The 24,595-nt window shown below is 31.4% G+C and overlaps 2 protein-coding genes across 2 annotated transcripts; both read left to right on the forward strand.

Annotated features, from left to right (window-relative positions):
- The first annotated feature begins 4,634 nt into the window (after positions 1 to 4,634).
- LOC111034732 lies at positions 4,635 to 20,576 on the forward strand. Its single transcript, XM_022316074.1, has 4 exons — positions 4,635 to 4,862; positions 11,301 to 11,398; positions 17,025 to 17,150; positions 17,425 to 20,576. Exons 1-4 carry the CDS (start codon positions 4,851 to 4,853, stop codon positions 19,508 to 19,510), a joined length of 2,322 nt encoding a protein of 773 aa, XP_022171766.1. The 5' UTR covers positions 4,635 to 4,850; the 3' UTR covers positions 19,511 to 20,576.
- A 140-nt stretch (positions 20,577 to 20,716) lies between these two features.
- LOC111034701 (dynein light chain 4, axonemal) lies at positions 20,717 to 24,392 on the forward strand. The gene is made up of 3 exons (XM_022316034.1): positions 20,717 to 21,123; positions 22,307 to 22,390; positions 23,900 to 24,392. The coding sequence occupies exons 1-3, from the start codon at positions 21,055 to 21,057 to the stop codon at positions 24,059 to 24,061; spliced, it is 315 nt and encodes a 104-aa protein (XP_022171726.1). The 5' UTR covers positions 20,717 to 21,054; the 3' UTR covers positions 24,062 to 24,392.
- Positions 24,393 to 24,595: the final 203 nt, after the last annotated feature.

Consider the following 24,595-nt stretch of genomic DNA (forward strand, 5'->3'; position numbering starts at 1 on the left):
AAATCGTACTCTTAGTTAGCATGCAACATTTCAACTGGACTCAACCTGTATCATTTAACTAATATGAGATAGTGAACAATTAATTAATTTTCAAATGGATTTCACAACTCCATACAATAAATTGAATGGTAGCAATCCAAACCCTATTAGGTTATTTTACCCTAATTTACTCATATAGTATATATATTAATACTTATGGTCATTTTCTATGTAAAATAATGCAAAACATCTATTTTTATTTATTAAATTCAGATGTGTGTACGTTGCAAGTGAATTTTTTAAAAGTGTTTTGTTCTTAGTTTGATACAAAATGTTTTATTTTTCGGAAATGGCATGATTTAAAAAACAAACAAATAGATAATATATTCAGTATGACGTAGTATTACTATGATACGAACCGACTGAGTTCAAATTAATCCTAGCCTGAATTGTGAAATTTTATCTTCAATTTATTATCAGCATTTTATTTGTATTTAATACAACATTGTTTTCACTGAAACATTTATATTACAAAATACAAAACCATTATTATTTTGAAGTAATATTAATAAATATTGTAGTTTATTCGACAGAAAGAAAAAAATGGAAATAATGTTTTGCAAAAAGAATAATCATTCATTCATATTAATACTTCAGAAATCAATTTGTTTTGACTTTTATACTTAAAAAATATAAAGGAAGGAAATAGGTACCACGTTTTCAAAAAAATTTTAATTTAATAAGCCTTATTTATTTTGCCTTAAAAAATATGAGTGGCAAAAAAATACAAAAACTGATTACTTTTTATTATAAGAATATCCATCTCGATTTACTCAATTTTTCCAATAACATATATACTGGCTCTAAATATTGCATAAAATAAGTTTGATTAAATAAGCGACATGTAATATATTATAAATGGTACCTATACCTAAGTTGAATCTAACATTCAAATTAAATTTAACCTTACATGTTTTATATTTATAGGTATACCTATAACAAAAATTGTTGAGATATTATTACCCAGCAGACACCCACAACATACTTTATAATAGTATTATATTATACTCTCGTTTACCCGATAGTAAACCTTGATCCATTACTTTAACTATAATATATTTAATATGTGTCACCTGGGCTGTGTTTACTATGTATAGTATAAAAATTTATCAAAAACCGTCTACACGACCAATTAACTAATAGGTAGGTATTAAAATACTTATCAAGTTTTTAGTAAATATTATAAAAGTAATAAAATAATGACCCAACGCCCGCTTTTTTTTATAGTACTACGAGAATATAACAATATTTATCACGACCGAGCGACCGCATTACCAAAATTGTTTTTTACGTGTTCTACTAAAACGTGTCAAACGATATATTAATAAATAATATTACACTTTCAAGAGTTCATAATATTATAGCTAGTATATTATCGTTTCAGCACACATTCATTGTCTTCGCATTTGAGCCCTTAGAAATAACTTCGTGGCTCATAGGTAAATATAGGCGCCCTCCTATAATGCACTATCATAATATTATATTATATTATTATATTATATTAAGATAAAATCATGCAGACATCACACAATGTATATCGTTATACATATTTGTATTATAATATACAATTAAGATATTAATCATATTGTATCTTGATCCATTTGTGTATACCTAATACCTATACTAATTGTACGTATATTTTGTTACATGTTACAATGATTGACGGTCGGATATATTTTAATATACTTAATAGTATTGAGTTCATATTATGAATTTTATTTGCAGGTCTCTGAAAGTTCATAAACTCTTGATTTTTTCTATAAGGTCAACGAACTAGTCCTCACTATTGAATGATTGTAACAAATACCTATCGTAATTAAAGGTATGTTAGTATAATGTACATAATAAGAGGTATAATGGTATATATTCTAATAAATGCATACCAGGTCCGATAATTATTTATTTTAATTCAAATGGATACACTTAATAAATATACATAATAGTATGCAAATAACAAATTGTAGATAATGCTAAAATATGATCTAAATCCACTATCAATATCAACATAAATTATTGGTAAACTTAATTTCTTACTTTTAGATTCATAACAGATACATATGCAATATGCATTTTATAATGACGAATGTTTTTTTTATGGTTGTTTAGGTATATTAAAATTTAAAATTGTCCATGCATGGTATAATTTTGAAAATGCACGATAGATTGGTTATTTTTGTGGTATTATTATGTCTGGGTTGGTGTAGCGTAAGTAGGATTCATGGGTTAAGCCGTTGAGACCAAAAAGCGTCAAGGACGTGGCTTCTTCGACACTAAAGGTCCAATGAGACGATTGGATATTGGACTGCCGGCCGGTCGCCGTGTTCCCTAGCGCAGTAAATATTCAGGTGAACTGGACAAACTTACCAACCGGAAGAAAACGTCACCGTCGGTTCACCACAATCTAACTTTATAAGTTATGAAAAAAAACCAGCCTGCAAAATTCGCATCACGTCTGATCGGACCCTATAGTTTCTATGGTAATAAACTAATAAATAACAACCAATTTGTCTTATATTTGTGTGATAATAATTAATTTCAATTGAAAATTTTATTTTAACTTTATTCAAATTTAATATTTGACCGCTATGAACCTTTTTTTCATTCCCTCTGTAAATAAGTTTCACTTCATCCGCGCGTACAATTGCAACACGAATGACTTTTATTATTTACCTACCTATAATCTTATTCAACTCTCAGTCTTCAAAATTTCAGGCCACATTTTTATCAACAATACTTCTCAAGTTCTAAATTTTTCTAAGCTGTATAAAGTCCAATGACATTTTTCGATTATTTTGATTATTTACTTTTTAGGTGCGTTTGTACAAATCACATATTATACGTATTATAGGTATAGGTAGGTATCTAAAGTTAAAGTACATTTGTTGAACCAGCTAGGGCTTGAAACCGATATCGGATACCGATTTTAAATACCAGTTAAAAGTTAAAACCGTCGAAAACCAAAATCTATATCGAAACTGATAACAAAGTCGAAAAAAACCAACAACGGTAATCAAAACCGAAATTGAAATTGGAAAAAAATAAATATACCGATAATCCGAAATCGAAATAGTAAAAAATATTTTCTGTACTTTCAATACATTGATTAAAATTAAAATTGCCCACAAAACAAAACATCGTTTCTTTTTTTTTACGTACATTAGAGTGTATTTGTATTTGTATTTATTTCAATAGAATAATGGGACCCACTGAACATACTCATGTAGGTTTTAACCAACAGTGCTTTTGTTCAAATCATAATCAAATACACTGAGGTTTTGGCCACGGTCATGTATGTTTTAGTTTACCGATGTATGAATGACTACCCTGATGAAAATTAACGGAGGTTGGTATATATTACATAATTATTATAAATATTTATTTAAAAACAGGGTTGATGCTTTTGCTGGTATAATAATAGTAATAATAATATTTTGCAATAATGAATAAATATTTAAATACTACTCTATAGATATAATACTAGATAGATACTTGTTCGACCATAATTGAGACTCAATATTAGTCACAGAATGTGTATAGAATATATTAACCTCATCACACTCGCGGAGAAGTTACTGATAGTGTTGTGTAAATAAATCGTTTATTGCAATAAACTGAACCACAGACAATTGAAAAACATACAAATAATAATAGTATATTATATGAAATTGTTCAAAAATAAGAGTTTAAACTTTATCGCAGTTCACTTTAATAAAATTTCGCTAGGATCAGAGGCTCAAAAGCTGTCACGCATTCTCCGCTCAGAATCGTTGTTCGTATACAATGATGATATTTCATTGAATTCAAATTTAACTCATTCATACGAATTAGATTCGGAACATACCTACTACCTATGCACTATTCGGTAAAGTGGCTTTTTATTCTTTACACTATTGTTACATAACATTGTATACCATATAGTATAAGATAGTTTATGACATGGTAAAAGTGCTTGTACATAAGTATAATATTCATTCACAAAAAATTGGTGTTAATTGATGTTAACTGTTTTAATAATTTATTATCCTATGAGGACATAATAAATAATAATATATGTATTTTGGAAGCAAGATTGATTTTCAAGCACATTAAAAAAACAAAAATATAAGCAAAATTAAAAATTGGTCGATTCAAACAAAATAATATGAAGTCAGTTCATTTTCTCTCGTACATTTTGAACTCGAGTGGACGTGCTGACGGCTTCGGTTAAGGCTTGAACTCATCCATTACAAGGGTTACTCACAATATAATACCTACAGACATTTATTCAGTTATATCATATTATATCGTACAGAATTTATATTGCAGCATAATCAAGACGATGCGTGCAAATTCACTGATGGTATAGACAATTTTATTTTAAACAGATTTTTTTCTTAAAGACAATTTTAAGCCCAAACTGCAGTTCGACGCATCCACTACAACAACTGTCTTCTGCCCCGACAGTAGATAGCCGGCTGTACGACGTCACGAGGACTTATACAACTCATAGCGTGCGGTGGCATATATATAGGTACCTAGGTGGGGCGAGATGAACACGCGTTGGCGATGTGTTTCGGTATCGCCGCCGCCCAAGATAAGTGTTTTATAGTAAATGTAGGTATAGTCTCACTCGCGCTTGCGACCGGCGATGGTTCACTCACTAAAATATCATCCACGTGAAGTGTGTGACTGTGCTGTTTTTACTTTTTATAGTAGATATTGTTAATATTTAGCGAATTTCGATGTTTGTGCGTCCCATTTCGTCCGCCCTACACTTTATTCTATAGACTTTATTCCACTTTATTCGGCATGGATGTGACGCGGCCGACAATATGAAAGCTGACGTGAGTAGAACTACAGAGTTTTACTTTTTAAAATTGTATCATAATATAAACTATGTAGATGGGTGCTGGAATTCTGACTTGGCCAATTTATACGTATGATTGGGTATGAAAACTATTGGATTCGTATGGGTATGTCCCCACTCGTGACTTACCGTGCATATAATATACGATGGTATTACCTATATAATACCTATAATCTATAAATTATTATATCTATCTGTTTGATAGTTGGATACACAGTCCTACCTACAAAAAGTTACCTAATATTTAGTACGATTTTAAACGACTCCTCGTACACCCTCGTCGTTTGGCTATTGTAATAAAATTATAAACTATACCTAATGTGCATATTTTACAATTCAGCTACAACCTATTCTAATAATTTCAATACATATAATCGCTGGAAAATTATGAACTTAATTGTTATATCACAGTGCTCTGTAACTTGCCATGTTCACAACTTATTTAAATTTTTTCTGCAGTATATTTTTGCAAAGATAATAGATTTTATAGTATAGTTAAATGCCTCATAACTATTTTTATGGTAAAATCTACAACATTTAATTTTTTTTTTTTTGTTATTATTTTGATGAGATTATATTATTCTATATATAAACAAACATTATTCATAGTTATTATATGCATACATAATTTATTTCAATTTTTTATTGAATATCTTAAATTGAATGACATATAAGGTCACTCAACGTTACCGGATTAGTATTTACTATTTTTCAAAAAATAGTGATAAACTGATAAATATTAATTGAAATTAATTAATTAAAACTACATAATAGTAATTATGACAATAATATTATATTTTATACTTTTTAATTCTTAAATATACTAATATACTAGTTAACTACAATGTGTACAGTTTAAAATACATGCACTTATTGGCTATAATTTAAAAAAAATGTTTAATACATTTTGAATAGTTGAAAACCCATTGTTTACTAGAATTCATAGAAAAATTATTTTATATTTTAGCCAAATATCCATCTACGAGACTAAAAAAGTTACATTTTTTAATGTTGTTAAAAAAATATATCTTTTGAATCGCAACAGTTGTATTACATTATTCAGTGAAAATGCAATGAACAGATGTATCATGTTGTTATTGTCTACAACTTTTAACCAGCATGTGCAAGTAAAATAGCAATTCCCTAAAAATAAATTAAAATTTAACGACTGAAATACGCAATCAATATGGTGTCAATGTTTACCTTACGTTTTAAAATACATTTTAATAGTACTGTTTAAGATTTGCACATAATATACCGTTTCCAAGCTAAATTTACACTTTGCACCTTTTGTGTGTAATATGTATACCAAAATAATGAAAAATATAAAATTGTTTCATCTGTAATAGTCAATAGTATTCTACAGTCAAGTAATAGGGACGTTATTCGTTGGATACAAATATTGCAATAAAATATTTTATATCTCTTATATCTAAATGATAATTTGTACAATTATTGTTTTAGTGACAATTGTTATCGTAAATAACTAATATTTATAACTGATTAGTATTCATTTCGGGTTTTAACCATAAATCGTATATCTAATACACCTATAAATACTTCGTCAAAATAAATTATAATATTATGTCCATCGTTTAAAAATATAGTTAGGTACCTACGATTTTATTATTTAAAAAATAAATTTTAATAAATTTTAATTATTTAATTTTTTAATTAGTAACTCAACATTATTGATATAAGATTATCTTATTTTTGTAATATCATACGGAAGTAAAAATAGTGTTTACATGTTATACCGGCTGTACCTACCTCAACACCAATATCATAATATTCAATTCATCCATACAGGGGGCGCGGGCTTCAAAAACCAACTTCTCATTTATCGGCAAAAAGAAGATGACAAAGTGTTTTTAAAATTTAAATCAACAACGCTAATGGCTTATATTATTAAATTCAAAATACAATTAAGCTTGCGTTTAATGTTGATAGCTGATTAGTTAATACTTAAAAAAATATTCCTATAGATATAACCGACACAACATGACAGTTTACATTAAATAATTTACAAGAATTTTATCAAAAATATCGTAGGTAGGTACTTTATAATAAATATTATCTCTGGAGTAAAGTAAAGATCAGATCAAACAGTTACGATAGCTATAACGAGATATTCATATATTTTTCAATATTATGTTTGTATAATTAATAATTACCTATATAAATACTTCTGGATTCAGTGGCACCACATGAGTGTTTTAATATTGATGCCAACATTTAAGAAGGCCAATTTTTTTTTATCGTTAGTCAACTTTTTTTAAATACGTTTCTTTATACAACGGAGGACGAGGTTAAAAGATTGTACATACTTAATATTTTGATGAATTAATCAATAACTCTTTCACATTAATATATCTTTTGATAGCCATAATATATTATATAAGTATAATACATAGGTAATAGGTCCTTTATATAAAATTATATCTACAACATACTAGAACATAATTACAAAATGCCAGCATGTGAAAATATCCGTCTCTGATCAAACAGACTCAATTGGAAAAGTTTACATTTTATATTATAGTTGTTTGAAGTATGTGTTTTCCTGTAATCGAGTATTCGCCGGTCGAAGTCAATCAATAATTATTATTGTCGTTAATAACGATATTATAGTATTACAATATCTGTAGTATGCCTATAATTATATCATCATACCAACGAAAAAAAATATTATCTGAAAGGTTGAAAATAGTATTTGCATTATATATATATACGGAAATTTTAGTGTACATATTATATTATACGCATTATGGCTTACGCAATATAATGTAATTTATATTCTAAATGGTATGTTCGGGACGTTTGGAAATTGTGTGGCAGGCCAATAAAACACAGACAAAATAGGGATGAAAATGTGACTTTAAAAACTACCCACGTATAATAACAATAATCATATATGAAAAATATAGTTATAATTTTTTAATAATAATATAATAAATGTATTACTTTTTTCAAAAAATAATAAACCCACTACTATCTAATAAGTAATAACGCGATGATGACGGATCGGATGTAAGACTTTGTAATAATTACCAGCAGGAAGGCGGACGAGGGGTACTTAGTTTGAAATCCTGAAAAATAAAATTATTATTGTCATTCAATTCTGTCAAATTTAGACGTCAATGTGAGCTTACCGAAGAAAAAAAAATTGAATAATTGATAATCGACTACATTATTACTCATTTAGGTGAAAATTAGTAGGTAATTACAAATACCATTTTCGACTTCCTACGATGGTGCAAATTGGTAATTACATTCCCTTATTTTGGTGAAAATTACAAACTCCCATCGATGCACAATGCACATGCACTGTCCAAAATTTATTATTAGGGCATAATAGTATTGGAAATTTTGATGCAACAAATGTAGCATTTGTATACATAGATGTGTGATTAAATACATTTTTTAACATGAAAGTAACACACACGACTACTGTATGTCGGAGAGCTGCTTAGTTGTAGAACGTTGCAAGCAGTGTTGTGCTTAGATAATTTTTTTGTATCTAGATATAGATAAGATATATGAACTCAAAATATATCTAGATAGAGATAGATAATGATAAATTAAAATATATCTAGATATAACTAAATTTAGCTATTGCACAACACTGGTTGCAAGGTTCTATTTTTTTTTAATTTTGAAAAAATATTGAAGTACAGGTTATACCATTTTTTAGAAAGACAGAGGATGCTTATGAGTTATGAAGAAATAATTGTGTTTTATTGGGATCGTAGATACTATCTGGGTAATATTGTTTTGGTCGTAAATATTATTATATAAACTAGTTATAAAATTATGTCTAATCTGCGTCCTATATGGTTTTATGCAATATTCATATGGGACATAGATGTACATAATAATATATTATATTAATTGTTAAAAAAAAAATTGAAAATATGATCTCCAATATTGTGAAAAAAATATCACTGTGACCTGTAAAGTGATAAGTGATTAGTAATAACTAGGGAACGGATTTTATTGTAAATACATATTTTTATTGGAATGAGATATTTTTAATCTGATAAAAAATGTGCAGGATTCAGATCATTCTTATTAAAATAAGCCCAATTTTATTTTACATATTTTTAAATATTTGGGTAAAAATACATATATTCGCATATTTTGTAAATAACTGAATATTTCGTAAATATTTGGGTATTTTTGGTTTTTTTCGTCAATTTACAACGACGTCAAAGATTATTTGCCTTAACATAATAGCAATCAGATACCCTATAGTCTAAATATTATACGCTGTCGATGAAAGCCTAAAATAATAATATTTGTAATTTTCAATGACGATAAACATTATCTACAATCTACTAAATGGACTTTATACACTGCTATCGTAATATACACTGTGGACAAGTGAGTAGGTAACGTGTTTATTCAATGTTACGGTCTTCAGTCTTCAGTGTATGTCTAGCTACTGTTATGGCGGGCGTAATTATTTGCATCGTTTTATTCTTCATATCTACATCGAAATTTTGTTGGTTTTTTATAAAATTGTTTAGAATGCCTAAAGTTGTAAGTTCAATCAATAATTAGGTAGCCGCATATTTAAAAGAATTTCCGAATGAAACATTTCAAAGTGATAGGAAAGTTTTATAGGTACTGTAAATGTTGTGAAAAATCGGTATGCTATCATTACGTCAGTTGACGTGGAACGTTCATTCGGTCAATACAAAAACATTTTACGACCAAATCGCCGCCATTTTACGTTTTTAAATCCTAGAGAATATGTAGTTTCACCATAGACCTTGTACTCATAGACGGAGCATGGGTATAGTTCCAGCGGTCAGACGTGAGTATAAGGTCTATGAGTTTCACGTTGTTTTAATAATTATTAATTCGATAAGAGATAAGATTTTTATACTTACTTTTGTTACTTATTTTTTCTGTTAAGCGGTTATTACATATTTTGATTTTTTTTTACATATTTCAATAAAAATAAATACCTACATATTTATGTACATATTTTGATTTTTTTATTACAATAAAAATCCGTTCCCTAGTAATAACTAATAACTATGTTTAAAACGTATATAATATAGGACGCTACACCCGAATGACATGTTGTCTCCGTCTTACAAATGTAAATTATAGCAAAAACCGTTGCGCACGGGAAAATACCGAGAAGGCTACAGCTAAGAAACTAAGAAAAACTAAGAAACCAAATTTTCACCATGGTCCATGAATAGAGGAAAAGTCAACCCGTGTCGAAGCTTTTTTACATTTTCGATAAGACAAATGTATGAAAGGTTATTTAAGTTTAGAAAACCTAAAAATATCAGATTTTTAAAATTATTGTAACTTTTTTTACTTATGATATTAAACAAATAAAAATTTTACGACATAGAAAGTATTATCTTCTATATTTTGTGAGCTTTCGGTGTCTCTACTATAGACTGAGTGGTTTTTATTTGTATTTAAGGTCATGGTACCAGGTTAACAACTAGGTTATACTAGGTATATCACTGTACTGACTAGAAACCATTTTAATTCAAAAGAATATGGTTACGATTCACAGTAAATTATATTCTTGAATGTAAAATACATTATTTTCTAATAATATTAACAGGATAAGTAGGTAATATAATTTTTTCGTACCACCTGTATAAAATAAATGTTTACCTTTTGTATATTAAAGTTCTGTACAGATATATTATACCTACTCACATCTCGTAGTACATAATATGTATTATGGAGATATCCTATATTGGAGGGCATGTTTATAATTTCACAGAATTATTGTCCACAAAGCTAAATGGCCTGGCGTATGAAAGATATTGAATCAAAATTAAATATCCTCCAACAGATTCGTAGGTAATCACAAATAACAAATTCGTAAAATCTTAAATTGCAGTTGTTGTTCCTGCCAATTTTAGGGTAGAAATTCTAAGTTGCGAGTCACAAAATACGACTGAATGGAGTATGTTTCGAGTGATAATATTATTGTACAACATCGGTTTTAAGCTCTTATAATGCCGTCATCACAATATCACATAATATTATCTTTATCTGTAGTATGTTAGTATAATAAAAAAAAAATTAGTTCAAGAACTAACCATACTTCCCGTATTGGTAATATACCTAATTTATTGTACGTAACGATAATAATATTGGTATATTAGGCATATAAAATCGAAACGTTGGGTATCGACTAGGATAATATTAATACTATACAGTAATAGTAATCAGTTTTTTTTAATTCGTTATAAATTGTAATTATTACTGTATTTTACGAATATTGCACAATTTGATGATATTGTTCAATGATCTTTACTGTAGTATAAAATATGAATCATGACTCATAAGGACAACCTATGAGCCGTTACAAGTGACATTAAGTGTACCTTTATCTAATAAATAAATTTGTTTTTGTTGTATGTTTGTACAGAATATTAGAATACATTTGACTATCGCCACATGTATTTTCTTTGTGTCGTGGACATCTGCCATTGACATTCCAGATGAAGATCTTAACAACACAAATAAGTAAGTACAATTTGTCTGTACTTAGGAAATTTGATTATTATTTAATATGTATTTATACTTGAGTGATAAGTGATGACATATTTTGTAAAAAACACTATTATTTATTGTATATTATTAGTTGCTTAGTAAAAATGTATTTTTATCATCTAGAATTAATGAAATTGAGTTTAATTAACATTTTAATGTTAAGGTAGATAATATAAACATGTGTGAGCAGTGTATAATAAAAAATTAATAAATATTCATGTTTAATATCCGTTTCTTAAAGAATATTCACATTTTGATGAGGAAAAACTAATATACATTTTTTCTATGTCTCACACTTGTGTATTGTGTAATAAAGTTAAAACATCTCTCCGTATTCACTTATTGTTGATGTATCATTAGGTTGGGTTAGGTGAGGTACATGTTATAATAATTACCTATAAAAAATAAAATTATTTTTTCTTGTCGGAAGCTGTTATTAATAATTTGATGACTTTCGAAGTTATTGATAATTATATATACTTAAAAAATTAAAACAAATTAAATACTAAAAACTTTATTAAAAATCAAAATTTTAATAAAAAAAAAAAAAGCATTACACAAAACACAGAATTAACCGACTGTATTATTCTTTATAATTTTTATATTAGATAATTATACCATAAAATATAAATTCAATAACGTAATCACAACGGATGAAAACCGGAGAGAGGTTTTACTTTATTATTTTATAGTGTGATGTAGAGAATAAATTCTTATTCTTTTCTGATGTAATATTGCTGCCATGAAATATCAATATAACTGTAGTTACTAAAATTGATATTTGTAACCATATTAATTTTGTTAGAGCAACTCGATGGCAAGTAATAAGATATTATATTTTATTTGTACTAAATTGTACGTCAATTTATGGTACAATATCAATACTTTTAATTTCACATTGGTATATATATAAATGCCACTAATGCAATAAAAAACACATAAATCTTAGGTTATAAAAAAAACTATATATGTATATATTTTTAAATTATTGTCGTAAATATAGCCTAATAAGTAATGGTACATATTGGTTTATACTGAACATAGTTTATATAGCCAATGTCATCATAATTATAAGACTTAGATGAAAGGCTTTACTTTATGTCTTTATACTTATACAGAAACGTATGATATTGTTTGCTTAGAATATGAACCTTAAATTATACTAACCAACCTTTGGTTAGTTTACTTGTATGGTTCGTGTATGGCACTATATTATTTTATACTATTATTATATGTTTCAATGTTTGTAGTATTATATTATACGCATCATAATGTCATAAATCATAATATAAATATAGCTTTATAGTTACAATTTTATAATGGTATACCTATGCATTTCGTGTACTACACGAGTGCACAACATCAAGAATAAATCTCAGACGTATACTAAAGCCATAAACGCTGTACGACGGACTAATAGTTGAAGATATAATATACACTGTGGTTTAGAAAGTCCAACTCCTTCTAACAAACACTTAGGCCGCAATCTGCACTGCGTACACTGTTTAGAAATGTCGACGGCAGCTTTGAAACAGGTTAGCTATACTTTTGGCTTAAGTAGTAAGTTTGAAATAAAACCACGGGCTATGTGCATTTTCGACAAGTGACTCAAATCAATATTGGAGTAAGTCGTATGCTGGTTGAGTTTAAGTACATTCTCTGAGCTGCGAGGAGATCTCGCAATTTTATCAACGTACAAGGTATTGGAGTTATAATATGTCAAACGACGAAAAAATATCAAACGATACATTTTGTTTGTTTGGGTTCAATATTTTTATTTTTTGTTTCTATTGGTCAACTCATAGGTCCATTGGCTGTATGACAAAATCGCCAAAAGTATAAAAAATGACGTATCATTTGCGCCAAAATTAATAATATAATGATATGTATAAAAATAAATATAAATTAAATAAATCGGTTGTTTTTATAATGCCACTTTTTTCACATATTTCTTAGGTAAGGTTATTTCACTACATTGGTATTTATTCCATTGTACAATCATTTCTTTGTGAGATATCCTTAATTTTTTGTTAGGAGAAGATTTTATTCATAAATACGTTTCGCTTTGTAATTTTAATAATACAACAATAAATTGCTGAACGGAACAACGAGCCATACATAAAAATATATAATTGATCTTTTATAGTTCTCAATTTAATATCTATTAATCGTGGCACCTGTAGGACTCGGTTCGACATTTTTTACTTATATCATTTTGGCGCTTATGTCGCCCACCGGGTTCATTGCAGCAGTTTGTAACAGAGATAGGTATACTGTCTTACCATATGGTTTTCTTTCGTTATTATTCCAGTGATTTAATTTTAAGTATCAGAATTTTAAAATGCTAAACAAAGCAAAACAAAAAACTACGTTTATATACTGAAATGATTTTGAGACATACGTAAAAGGTTTAAAACTCAAATGATATCGGTTTCATGTAGTTCATAATATATTTTAAAAAAGTATGATAACTTGTTTTACCAAAAAGCTTTTTGAAGTGAATAACTTTTTTCGGCACCGTAGCGTAAGTCGGATTCGCGGGTTAGGCCGTTGAGACCAAAAATCGTCATGGACGTGGCTTACTCGACACTAATTGTCCAATCAGACGATCGGATTTTTCCGGCCGGTCGCCGTGTTCCATAACACAGTAACTATTCCGGTGAACTGGTAACTTACCAACTGGAAGAAAACGTCACTCGTCTGATTGAACCCTATGGTTTCTATGGTAATGAATAATTGACTGCAATTTGTCTTTGAGTAATAATAATAAATTGATTTCAATTAAAAATTAAATTTTTAATCCTTTTTTTTCATACCCACTGTAAAGAAGTTTAACTTCATCCTCGCGTACTATTGCAACCCGTACGGCTTTTATTATTTACCTACCTATCTTATTCAATTCTCAGTCTTATACATTTTAGGTCACATTTTGCTCAACAATATTTCTAAATTTTTTTAGATTTTTTTTCACATTAACTTTATTTTTAGTTTTTATTGAATAAATTTGTAATAAATAACCTTGCATTTTGTTATTTTACTGCAACCTATACATTTGAATTTATGGAAATCGATTTATTCATTTTTGAATGATTGTTGTAATGGCTACCTATTACCTAAACAAACCCATTTATTGTAATAGTTTTCGAAATACAACTATATTATTATAATGTTATCATAAATTATTTGTGATATACCGCTAACATAACTCTGTCTCTGCAAGCTGATTTTTTGTGCATCTGATAAAATAAAAACCATTACCCAACTACCTGTGCAATCATGTCTAAGTTTAATACAAGTTGAATTTGCACCATAATTCATATGATTATTAAAATAAGACATTCTATATACATCGAATAAACTAAAACGTTTTTAAGACATCGGTTTATAGAATATAGATACATGATAGTAAAACAAATATAATTTTCATTTATAACATACGTATATAATATATTTACAAGTATATAAAGATATTGGACCTATATTATAAGTTAGTATGTATTTTCTTTACCGTAAAGAAATGTCATTTGTCAGTAAATATTGACTGCAGTCAAATTGCCTAATGGATATAGGCAGTATTCGGTATAGTCGTATAGATGAAAATATGATGCTACAATATCTTAACTACATTTTTCAAATGTTTCTAGTGTTTCTACTATAGATATACACTGTATACTATACAGTATAACGCATGTTTATTCATACAACTCTTGTAATTTTCGTTTATTGTTGTGTACGTCATGATAATATTGTTGGTATACCTACATAGGTACTTAGTAATTACCTATATAATTTAATAGTTTATACATATTTACTGTTGTGAGTAAGTCTTGGTGTATTTAATAGGTACCTTTAATATCTAATAAAGCACAGCGTACTACCTTATAATGTCACCATGCCTATTGCCTATTCGTGATATTAAATAATACAGTAACATGGATACATATATGTATGATGAAAAAGTTGATTAAATATCATAAAACAAATTATCATTATTCCATGTTTTATCCACTCTTCGTTACATCACGTGAGGCTATACACTATAAGTATGTGGGTCGTTACTCATTGCAACGGTATAGTTTTATATTTAAAAAATTACGGAAGCAGTATATTAAATTAAATTAGAGGGACAACGAATTGTAAAAAGTTCAAATGTAGAATTTTTAATTTTCTAAAGACCTACAAAATAATTGTTATATGTTCGTCAAATTTTGTTAAATTTTGAATTTCAAATTATAATAAAAAAAAGTAAAAACGAGCCTATATATATTTTAATATTTTGAAATTGCTAGACCAACTTAATGTGTGAGATCTTGTATTAAATATTTTTTACCGGGTCTGACATTTTGTACCAAGCCTTATGAATAAAAATACAACATTTAAATGACATTTTGTTTATAAAATAATATTTTAGGTAATAGAAAAATGTTTCGATTTTTTTTTTCAATTTTTTAAACTACAGCAAAAATTAAATTATTTGAAAAGGAAACGTTTTTTATGTGTGAATATCGAATCCCATCAAAATTTGAACTTGATTCTAAATGCGAAAGTCGAGACTTATTATTTTTAATATTTTTTTATCGCTGTTAGAATAAATTATGAGGAACCTTGTCTTAAACTTGCAAGCTTTTTTACTGACAATTAAATATTTTATCATACATAAATATTGTTCAAATGTTTTATTATGCCCGTAGTAAATATTATGTCAATATAAAGTGAAAAATTCAAGTTTCTACAGTTTTTAATTTTGAATATTATTCAAGTATCATGACAAAAAATTAAAAATCGGTTTTGTCGAAATTCAAGTTTATCCTTAATTTATTTCCAAAATTAAATTTTGAGCATTTTTACTGCTGCAAAAGGTATAATGGCATTCACAAAATAAACACAATTTATTGTAAAACAAATGCATTCATTGTCCATTGACTCATACAGGATATTAAATAACAAAATTTCAAATGACTTTAAATAGCTTAAATAATTAGTCATTTTTTTCTACTCTAAGAGTAAAGCATCAAATATACAAAAAAAATTAGTAATTTTAAAACTATTTTCTTCAATATTGCTCCTCTCAAAATTTAAAAATACTCTTGATGCCATAAATAATTTACGTTTGTGTGATTATTTACATATTATTATCTAATAATGTTGTATAGGTACTTGTAATCCAGAATGAACGATATCATTTTAAATCATGTCATTACATGTCTTGTTTTTAGGTTAAGTACTCCACATGTGTGAGCCAGAAAAGATTGTGGGTTGCGGCGGAAGTGGGCTAAAAATAAAACCCTAAACAGGACATCGGCAAGAAACTTTATTTTGTATTGTATTTTTGACTGTAAACTTATTTTATTGAAATTTGAATAATTGTGTAACAAATATAACGATTAATTGAACCACACGTTTCGTAATAGGTAGACTTTCAGACATACCTAGGTATTATTTATATTAATATTTTGGTAATTGAAATATTATTGACTTATACGATTATGATGACGTTTATTTAATTTTTCTAGACTATTCCAAATAGTGTTTTCATAATATTATACTTATGGTTATGGTTATCGTTCTACTACACAATTTGATTAATATTATATTATAGGTCGATCGCAGACGATTATGAAACCACTGCGCTTTTGGACGATGACGAGGACGACGAAGATGTCAAGTCTGCGGATTACCCAACAAAGCCGAACACTAAAAGGTTCAACGCTGGTGTTATTAAGAGGTATATAATATATATTATTATTAATTATTACTTACTTACATAATATGCGCATTTTAAATCCTATAATTTAATTTTCACAAAATCTTTTTAGTATATTACCTTCCATTCTACAAACATTTAATTCGTAGTACATATTATGTTTAAAGTGAAATGAGTCTAAGTGAGTCTAAGAATTAAATCTTTGTCGGCGTAAATTAGCCATCATAATATGTGATAGAATATATGGGAAGGAGATCAAAAAAAAATTAACACATAATTTCTGTACTCTGCGCAGGACTGAAACGGAATTGACATGTCGAAGAACGTTCGAGTACGACGGCCAAACGTTGTCGCACTGTTACAACGACTCGCACTGCAAGCTGTACGGCGACTGTTGCCGGGACAGTAAGTTCTACGGCGAGCCAGAGCAGACCGTGGCCATCACAGGCAGCGTGTACAACAACAGCCGGTACGGGTGTTACAACAAGCACGGCCTGTCCGCGGAACAAGCGCTGTTGATCGGCAGGTGTCCGCGGGTGTCGTCTCCAGCAGCTGCAGATCGCGAATTGCGCGACAAGTGCGAATGGCGCGACGACGATTTCATATCCGCCTACCCCGTGTCGAGCAGTGACGGCGGACACGCATATTACAAGAACGTCTGGTGCGCTTTGTGCCACGGCGAACGTCGGCAGGTCGTCTACTGGAAACCACGATTCGTGTGTTACGGAAACGGCGGCCGGGTGTTGCCGCTGCAGGTTCAGCTGGAGAACGCGTCCGACCACACCCTGTTGTATCGAGACGGCCAGTGGTACTACGCCGACTACAAAAACCGGACGTTATCCCCGTGCGACTACCGGATCCGGCCACCGGAAGCGACCGCCGCCCCACCGTTGCGGCCTTGCGTCGCCGAGAGGTTCGCCGGGATCGTGGACGGCTGTCCGGCCGGCACGCCAACCGCCATGGCCTCGGCGTGTGCGTCGCACACCTACACGCTTTTCGAGTACCAACCAAGCGGCGACCGCGATAGGCGCGTGTTCCGAAACGCCGACTGCGCCCGGTGCAACGGCTTGACCACAAACCAGTTGACGTGCGAACCGCCACCGCCGCCGTTACGCAGCGGTGTGGTAGGGTTCGCGTCGCTGTTCGCGGTCAGTGAAGCCGGCAAACTGCGCGACCTGTGTCCCCCAGACGAGATATACGACGTGCCCTCGGTCAAGTGCAGGAACGTGATCCGGGAACAGCTGTCGGGCGCTTGCTTGACGTTCGTGACGTACGGCCAAGGCGAATACGACGGACGGACCGTGGGCAACGGGACGGCGTACGTGTATGCGTACAAAAAACGAGTCCGATACAGGACGGGAGACCGCCCGACGGGCGCCGGGTCTCTGCTGCAGGTGTGCACCGAGGACGCGGACGGGCTGCTCAAACCGTACCAGCAATCAGCGTACGCGGTGTATCTGTCGTACGCGGGCGTGGTTGGATCGTGCGTGTCCGCCGTCTCGCTGGTCGCGCATCTCGTGCTGTTTGGGTTCTGTGGGTGTTGTGCGGGCGCCGAGCCCAAGAACCTGCCCGAAAAGAACCTGGCCAGTCTGTCCGCCGGTTTGCTGTTGGGCTACGTGGGCTACCTGTCCGTGGCACTGCGAGACGTGTCCCCCGGCGGCGGTCTGCCGTGCCTGGTGTCCGCGCTCACTACCCAGTTCGGTTTCCTGGCCGCTTTCGCGTGGATGTTCGTCATGTCGGCCGACGTGTGGATCGTGCTGCACGCGTCCACAAAGAAACTGCGGGTGGCCGGCGGCCAGCGCCACGGCCGGTTCATCGTCTACTCGATGTTTGCGTGGCTCGCGCCAGCCGCGCTCACTGCACTGGCCGCCACCATGCAACTGCAGTTGGCCGGTGGCGCGCTGTTCCCCGAGCTCCGGCCCAACTTCCATTACGACTGCTGGTTCCGGAACCCGCAGTCGCTGGTCGCACTGTTCGTGCTGCCGGCCGGAACTGCGATCGCCGCCAACTACGTGTCGTTCTTCGGCGCCGTCCGGCTGATCGCCACTTCCGACGACGGGTTCAAGACGTCCGGCAGCGGGAGGGGCGGCTGCAGCAACGCGACCACCGTCAACCGGACGCGCAGGAACCTCAAGATCTACGTGCGGCTGTCGCTGATGATGGGCCTGGCGTGGGTGTTCGCGCTGGTCGGCGCGGTCACCGACAGCGACGTTGCGTGGACGCTCAACACGGCCCTCAACTCGCTGCAGGGCGCGTTCATATTCGTCGCGTTCGACTGCAACCGGATCACCGTGCAGAAGTTGGCAGTGTTCCGCAAACAACCGTCCGTGTCCGAGACGCAGACCACCACAGCGGCCACACCGCTCAGCGCTTCCACCTAGCGGACGTCCGGCCACAGTATTTCCCAACACTTAATATTAATATCGTGTTTTGCGTGGGACCCGCGGTGTAGTGTGTACTTTTGTTACTGTGTAGACGTATTTTTGACACTATTGAGTACACGATGGTAGTAGATATATTTTATTTTATTATGTTTTATCATATTTTACTATTTTTTATTATATTTTATTACATTATATTATACATTTATATGTCGCCGCTTTTGAACATCGACCACGCAACCCTCGCTGATATTTCCCACCGCTATTTGTTCGCAATTTGATTTATTGTAATCACGGAGGTTTGAATGTCACTTTTAACTATTTTTGTATGTTAGTAAGTTTTATTGTTCTACTCTATAATCCCAATTATATGCTATTTTTTTTTTTTTGAGGTATAAGAAATACGTTTTACTTTTTATATTATCTATAATAACTAACCATAGAATATTATAATATTGTATTATTAGTAATTATAAGATTGATAATGATTGTTACTTACCAGTTGGCAATTTCATCTTATCTTATCCATTCCATCATTCATAAAAATAAATGATTTTTTTCTTTATTTTATGTACAAAATACAAAATATTATGCCCACGAGCACAGCTGTATAAGAAATACTCTGTATCTATGTGCTTTAGCCAAATTATTGAACATGAACGGCTTGACTCCCACCCATTGGCCATAGGTAACACTACTTACAGTACAATTGTACTTCATATTTGTTTTTATTTATGTATTTATTAGTTGCACAAATTTTTACACTATTTTCGCTTCAAGCGTCCAGCTAGTGGATTACTAGGAATTAAGTTGAAGTTTTGGGTTAAGATGTTAGACATTAGAATGAGTGCCACTGTCACAGCAGCCAAGGAGCATCGTTTTAATAAAAAAACTTTATTTTTTAATATTTAAGAATTCAGCAATGTTACTTTTTTTATATAATTGTAGTAGCTTAGTAAACTTAGGAAATAAGAAATATGACTGTACTTATGTAATATGCTTACACACAATTATATTTATAAAACAATTTTAACATCGATACATCATTAAAATTATTAATATTTAATGATTCGTTTTGGATCAGGTACATCAATATTATTTGATTTCATAATGTAATAAGTTATTACTCTAAAATAATAATACATTCTACTACATTTTCACTTAAAATAAATAGTATTTAATCAATACATTTCGGTGTCTATTGTAGGTACGATGTATGGAATGTTCAAATCTTCGTGATGCAAATCATTATACCTACCAACGGCAAATGTTTATCGGCAAATTAAAAGAACCAGCCGCATTGTATATAATTATGCGCTTTAGCGTTATAATGTTGTTCCATAGCAACTAACGCATAGGCATACCTACTCGTATAAGAATCAATAGTCGAACAAACATCCATACTGCTGTGTTGTATGACGGTCGTTGTTTCCATTGCAGCCGTAGGATATTTCGTGAATTTATTCCACAACAAGGCTGCACGTTCACTAGTGTATAGTTTTATATAGTTTCTTACCTACACCCAAACGATTCGTGTATAGGCCATGGAAGAGTTTGCTGACGCCAAAGAAGACGAAAACAAAAAAATTGTTCACACATATCCATTAGTGCAAGTGAGTACCCGCGCACGAAGTTATACATACTGCAGTAGTGCAGTACACCTATACTGTATACCATCTAATACGTGTACTTTTGTTGCTGTGTAGACGTATTTTTGACACTATTGAGTACACGATGGTAGTAGATATATTTTATTTTATTATGTTTTATCATATTTTACNTGCTGACGCCAAAGAAGACGAAAACAAAAAAATTGTTCACACATATCCATTAGTGCAAGTGAGTACCCGCGCACGAAGTTATACATACTGCAGTACACCTATACTGTATAGTCGACTGTATACCATCTAATACCGACAGCAGTGGCGTAGCCAGGATTTTTATTGATATGGGGAGGGGGGGTGCTTAATAAAAATTATAGTTTTAACAATGATTATTTTTTACGTAATAAATTTACTGAACACTGTAAGAATTTATTATTTTCCAAAAATTTCTGGGACGGCATTACCCTTAGACAGTTAGATCCCCGCCTGGCAATGACATTAACCTACGGATATTAGGTACCCATATTCATAGGCGTGTTCAGACTTCGGTGGCTAAGGGGGCACAGCAAATTGTGAGACCTATTTTTTTTATTGTCAAAGCAATAAAAATACATTTAAAACTAAATTAAAAACAGATATATAATAAAGAAAATTGTATCCTGGCATGATGTTGAGTCTGCCCGGAGGGGGGGAAGTGCCACCCGGGCCCTCCCGTAAAAACGCGTATGCCTATATTGTATACATAGTGCATGCAACATGCATAAATGAAACAATCCATGCTTATGAAATTATGTCACAAAACTCGTGGGATGGTTAAATTAAGATATTCTGCTAAAATCACTACTAATTTGAGTAGATGCCTGCTTATATTTAAATAATTGTGTTACGATTGATTATTGAACACTTTTATAAATATTATTATTTGTAAATTATCAATTAAGTATTTTGAAGTACATCATATACGTCATATACATTTTTGGTATTGACTTAAAATAATATTGAATACTTATTAATTGTGATATGTATTTTTTTTTAATACCAACCATAATACATTTAATAAATAACTACAATGCATTAAAAGTTTAAAATTCAAAAATCTACTAAACTTTTTAAATATTTAAACATTTTAAACTCATGTTTATAATATCTATGTGAATAATTAATAAAAACAAATAATATTGTATATTGTCAGGCGTGTGACATGTCAGAAGAAATGAAAGCTGAAACGGTTGAAGTTATAATAACAGCATGCGAAAAATTTGGAACAGATTATTTCGTAAGATTAATCATTTTTTTAAAATTTATTCATAGGAATTCGTACATATTTTAAGTCCAATGTTTCAAATTTTGACACCTTGGTGGTTATTGTTACTGAACGGACAATGGGTAGTGATTTATATACATAGGTATATCATATTATTACACATACCATCTAAAAAAATTATTTTTAGGTACATGATAATAGGTATGATGAGCACACTTTTGGGATTCCCAGTTCGGAATAGGTATTTAGAAAACGCTGGCTTATAACTTATAAGTAAAGGTAATCTACAGGTGAACAACAAATACATTTTTTAATTTAATATCTAATTACTAATTAGTAATCACCACTACTACCTACGTCCTACCTATATTGTAGGTAACGCCGGAGTTATATAATATTATAAATACCTACTTATTACGAACATAAAGTTATTATGATTTGATAGGTACCTACTTTAAAATAATAAATATTCGGCTTTTTTATTTATTGTGCCTATAAGAATGGGTAATAATTGTTAATATGCCGGTGTATAAACTATTATTTATACCTTATTCACTATTCGCTGATCACTATAACTGTACGGTTTACATAATAATAAATCCTTATAAATGATGATAATATGTAACAAGTCAATTAACGTGTTGCTGTTGCAAACTTAAGGTAGGTTCTCGCCTTCATTTGGATGAAAATGCGTTTTAATTTTTTTATAGTGTCTATAAAATGTTTTTACTGAACAATTTCAATTAGAATATATTTTAATATTTACGATTAGAACAGTAAAAAAAATTACACAAATATTGTACGAAAACGCTTCAATTCCATTTTATTTATTCTTCAATACTATATTATTATGTACCTAAGACCTAGGTGACTATTATGATGTGGTTATAAAATAGTAGAATCAAATATTTTATAATAAAGCGTCCAATTGTTTAATAATATTACACTTTTCAGTGTAGACCATAGACTTATAGAACGTAAGACGTACCTAAGCGTAGGTGCCATTATAGTTTCAAGATTGAAGCATAACGTTGTACCTACATATTCTCTGTGTTAAAAACGTAGTTATCACAATAATTGTTTTTCAAATGTTTTCATTCAAATATAAAAATTAAGAAAAGGATTTATATATACATATTTTAAATAGTATGCACCATGAGATAATAATTCTGCATTACGGTCCGTTAATTAAGGGTTGAGGTTGAGTTTGAGGAACTCAGCTCATAATACTCATTCAATTCAAAAATCAGTGGGTGGATATTCGTCTGTATTATAACTGCATCAGTCGCCTCCATATCACATACAATTTACAAGTTGCTACTACGGTATAATACTGCAAAGTTTAATCCTTACTAGAATATGATCTAATAGGTTTAATTATACTTATAATAATGAAATACATTGATCAAATATAACAATTGAGGGGAGCCCTTATCACCTTCGAGTACATCGCTGCATCATTGATAATTAAACCTATTACGTCAATATACAAATAAAGTGACGTACCTATAACTTTAACAGGCGGCGGCCAAGACAGTGAAACAAATGCTTGATAAAAAATACGGTCCTCAGTGGAACGCGGTGGTCGGAGAAGCGTTCGGCATTCAAATAACGCACCAGACCAATACGTTGATGTATATGTTTTTCGGAGGCAACCTCGGCATTTGTGCCTGGAAAATCTAACTCGTCAATAACGAGACGAAAAGTTGTTTCAAAACACAATAGAATAGAATATTATTTAATTATTATACAAGTATACAACAATTATATCGTGTATTATATCATATTATTAAATGTTGATTATATTGGATATGTTACAATATCAACAACCCCTCAGCAAAGTAAATATGAATAATTAGATATTATAAGATATAAAGATGATTTTGAAAAAGTTATCGATTGCAACTCGCAAGTGGTCGCAATCATAAAAATTGCACGTATACAATTTATTTAAATATTGTACTTGAGTGGAAATTGTTGGTACCTACTTTGTCATTAAAATAAATTCATAATACAAAAATTTTCGTTTTTATTTCATTCGGTAGGGCTTTATCTATACCACACATGCAGGCAGACCCGGCGCAAGGCTAAATGACGCCTCAGGCCAAAATGCCAACTGGCGCCTTTTTCATACAACCCATAATATTACAATATTCGGAAAAAATGTTATTCATGGACAGAAATACGGAAAAATGATATACGTATAATGCTTAACTT

This window comes from Myzus persicae, unplaced genomic scaffold (assembly GCF_001856785.1).
Source record: "Myzus persicae strain clone G006 unplaced genomic scaffold, MPER_G0061.0, whole genome shotgun sequence".
Taxonomy (NCBI): domain Eukaryota; kingdom Metazoa; phylum Arthropoda; class Insecta; order Hemiptera; family Aphididae; genus Myzus; species Myzus persicae.

Excerpts from the sequence above, each read along its gene's own strand:
- LOC111034732 (XM_022316074.1), top strand. Across the intron at positions 11,399-17,024 it reads GATCTTAACAACACAAATAA|GTCGATCGCAGACGATTATG; the intron begins GTAAGTACAATT and ends ATTATATTATAG. Across the intron at positions 17,151-17,424 it reads AACGCTGGTGTTATTAAGAG|GACTGAAACGGAATTGACAT; the intron begins GTATATAATATA and ends TACTCTGCGCAG.
- LOC111034701 (XM_022316034.1), top strand. The coding sequence starts at position 21,055 with ATGGAAGAGTTTGCTGACGCCAAAGAAGACGAAAACAAAAAAATTGTT. Across the intron at positions 21,124-22,306 it reads ACACATATCCATTAGTGCAA|GCGTGTGACATGTCAGAAGA; the intron begins GTGAGTACCCGC and ends GTATATTGTCAG. Across the intron at positions 22,391-23,899 it reads AATTTGGAACAGATTATTTC|GCGGCGGCCAAGACAGTGAA; the intron begins GTAAGATTAATC and ends TAACTTTAACAG.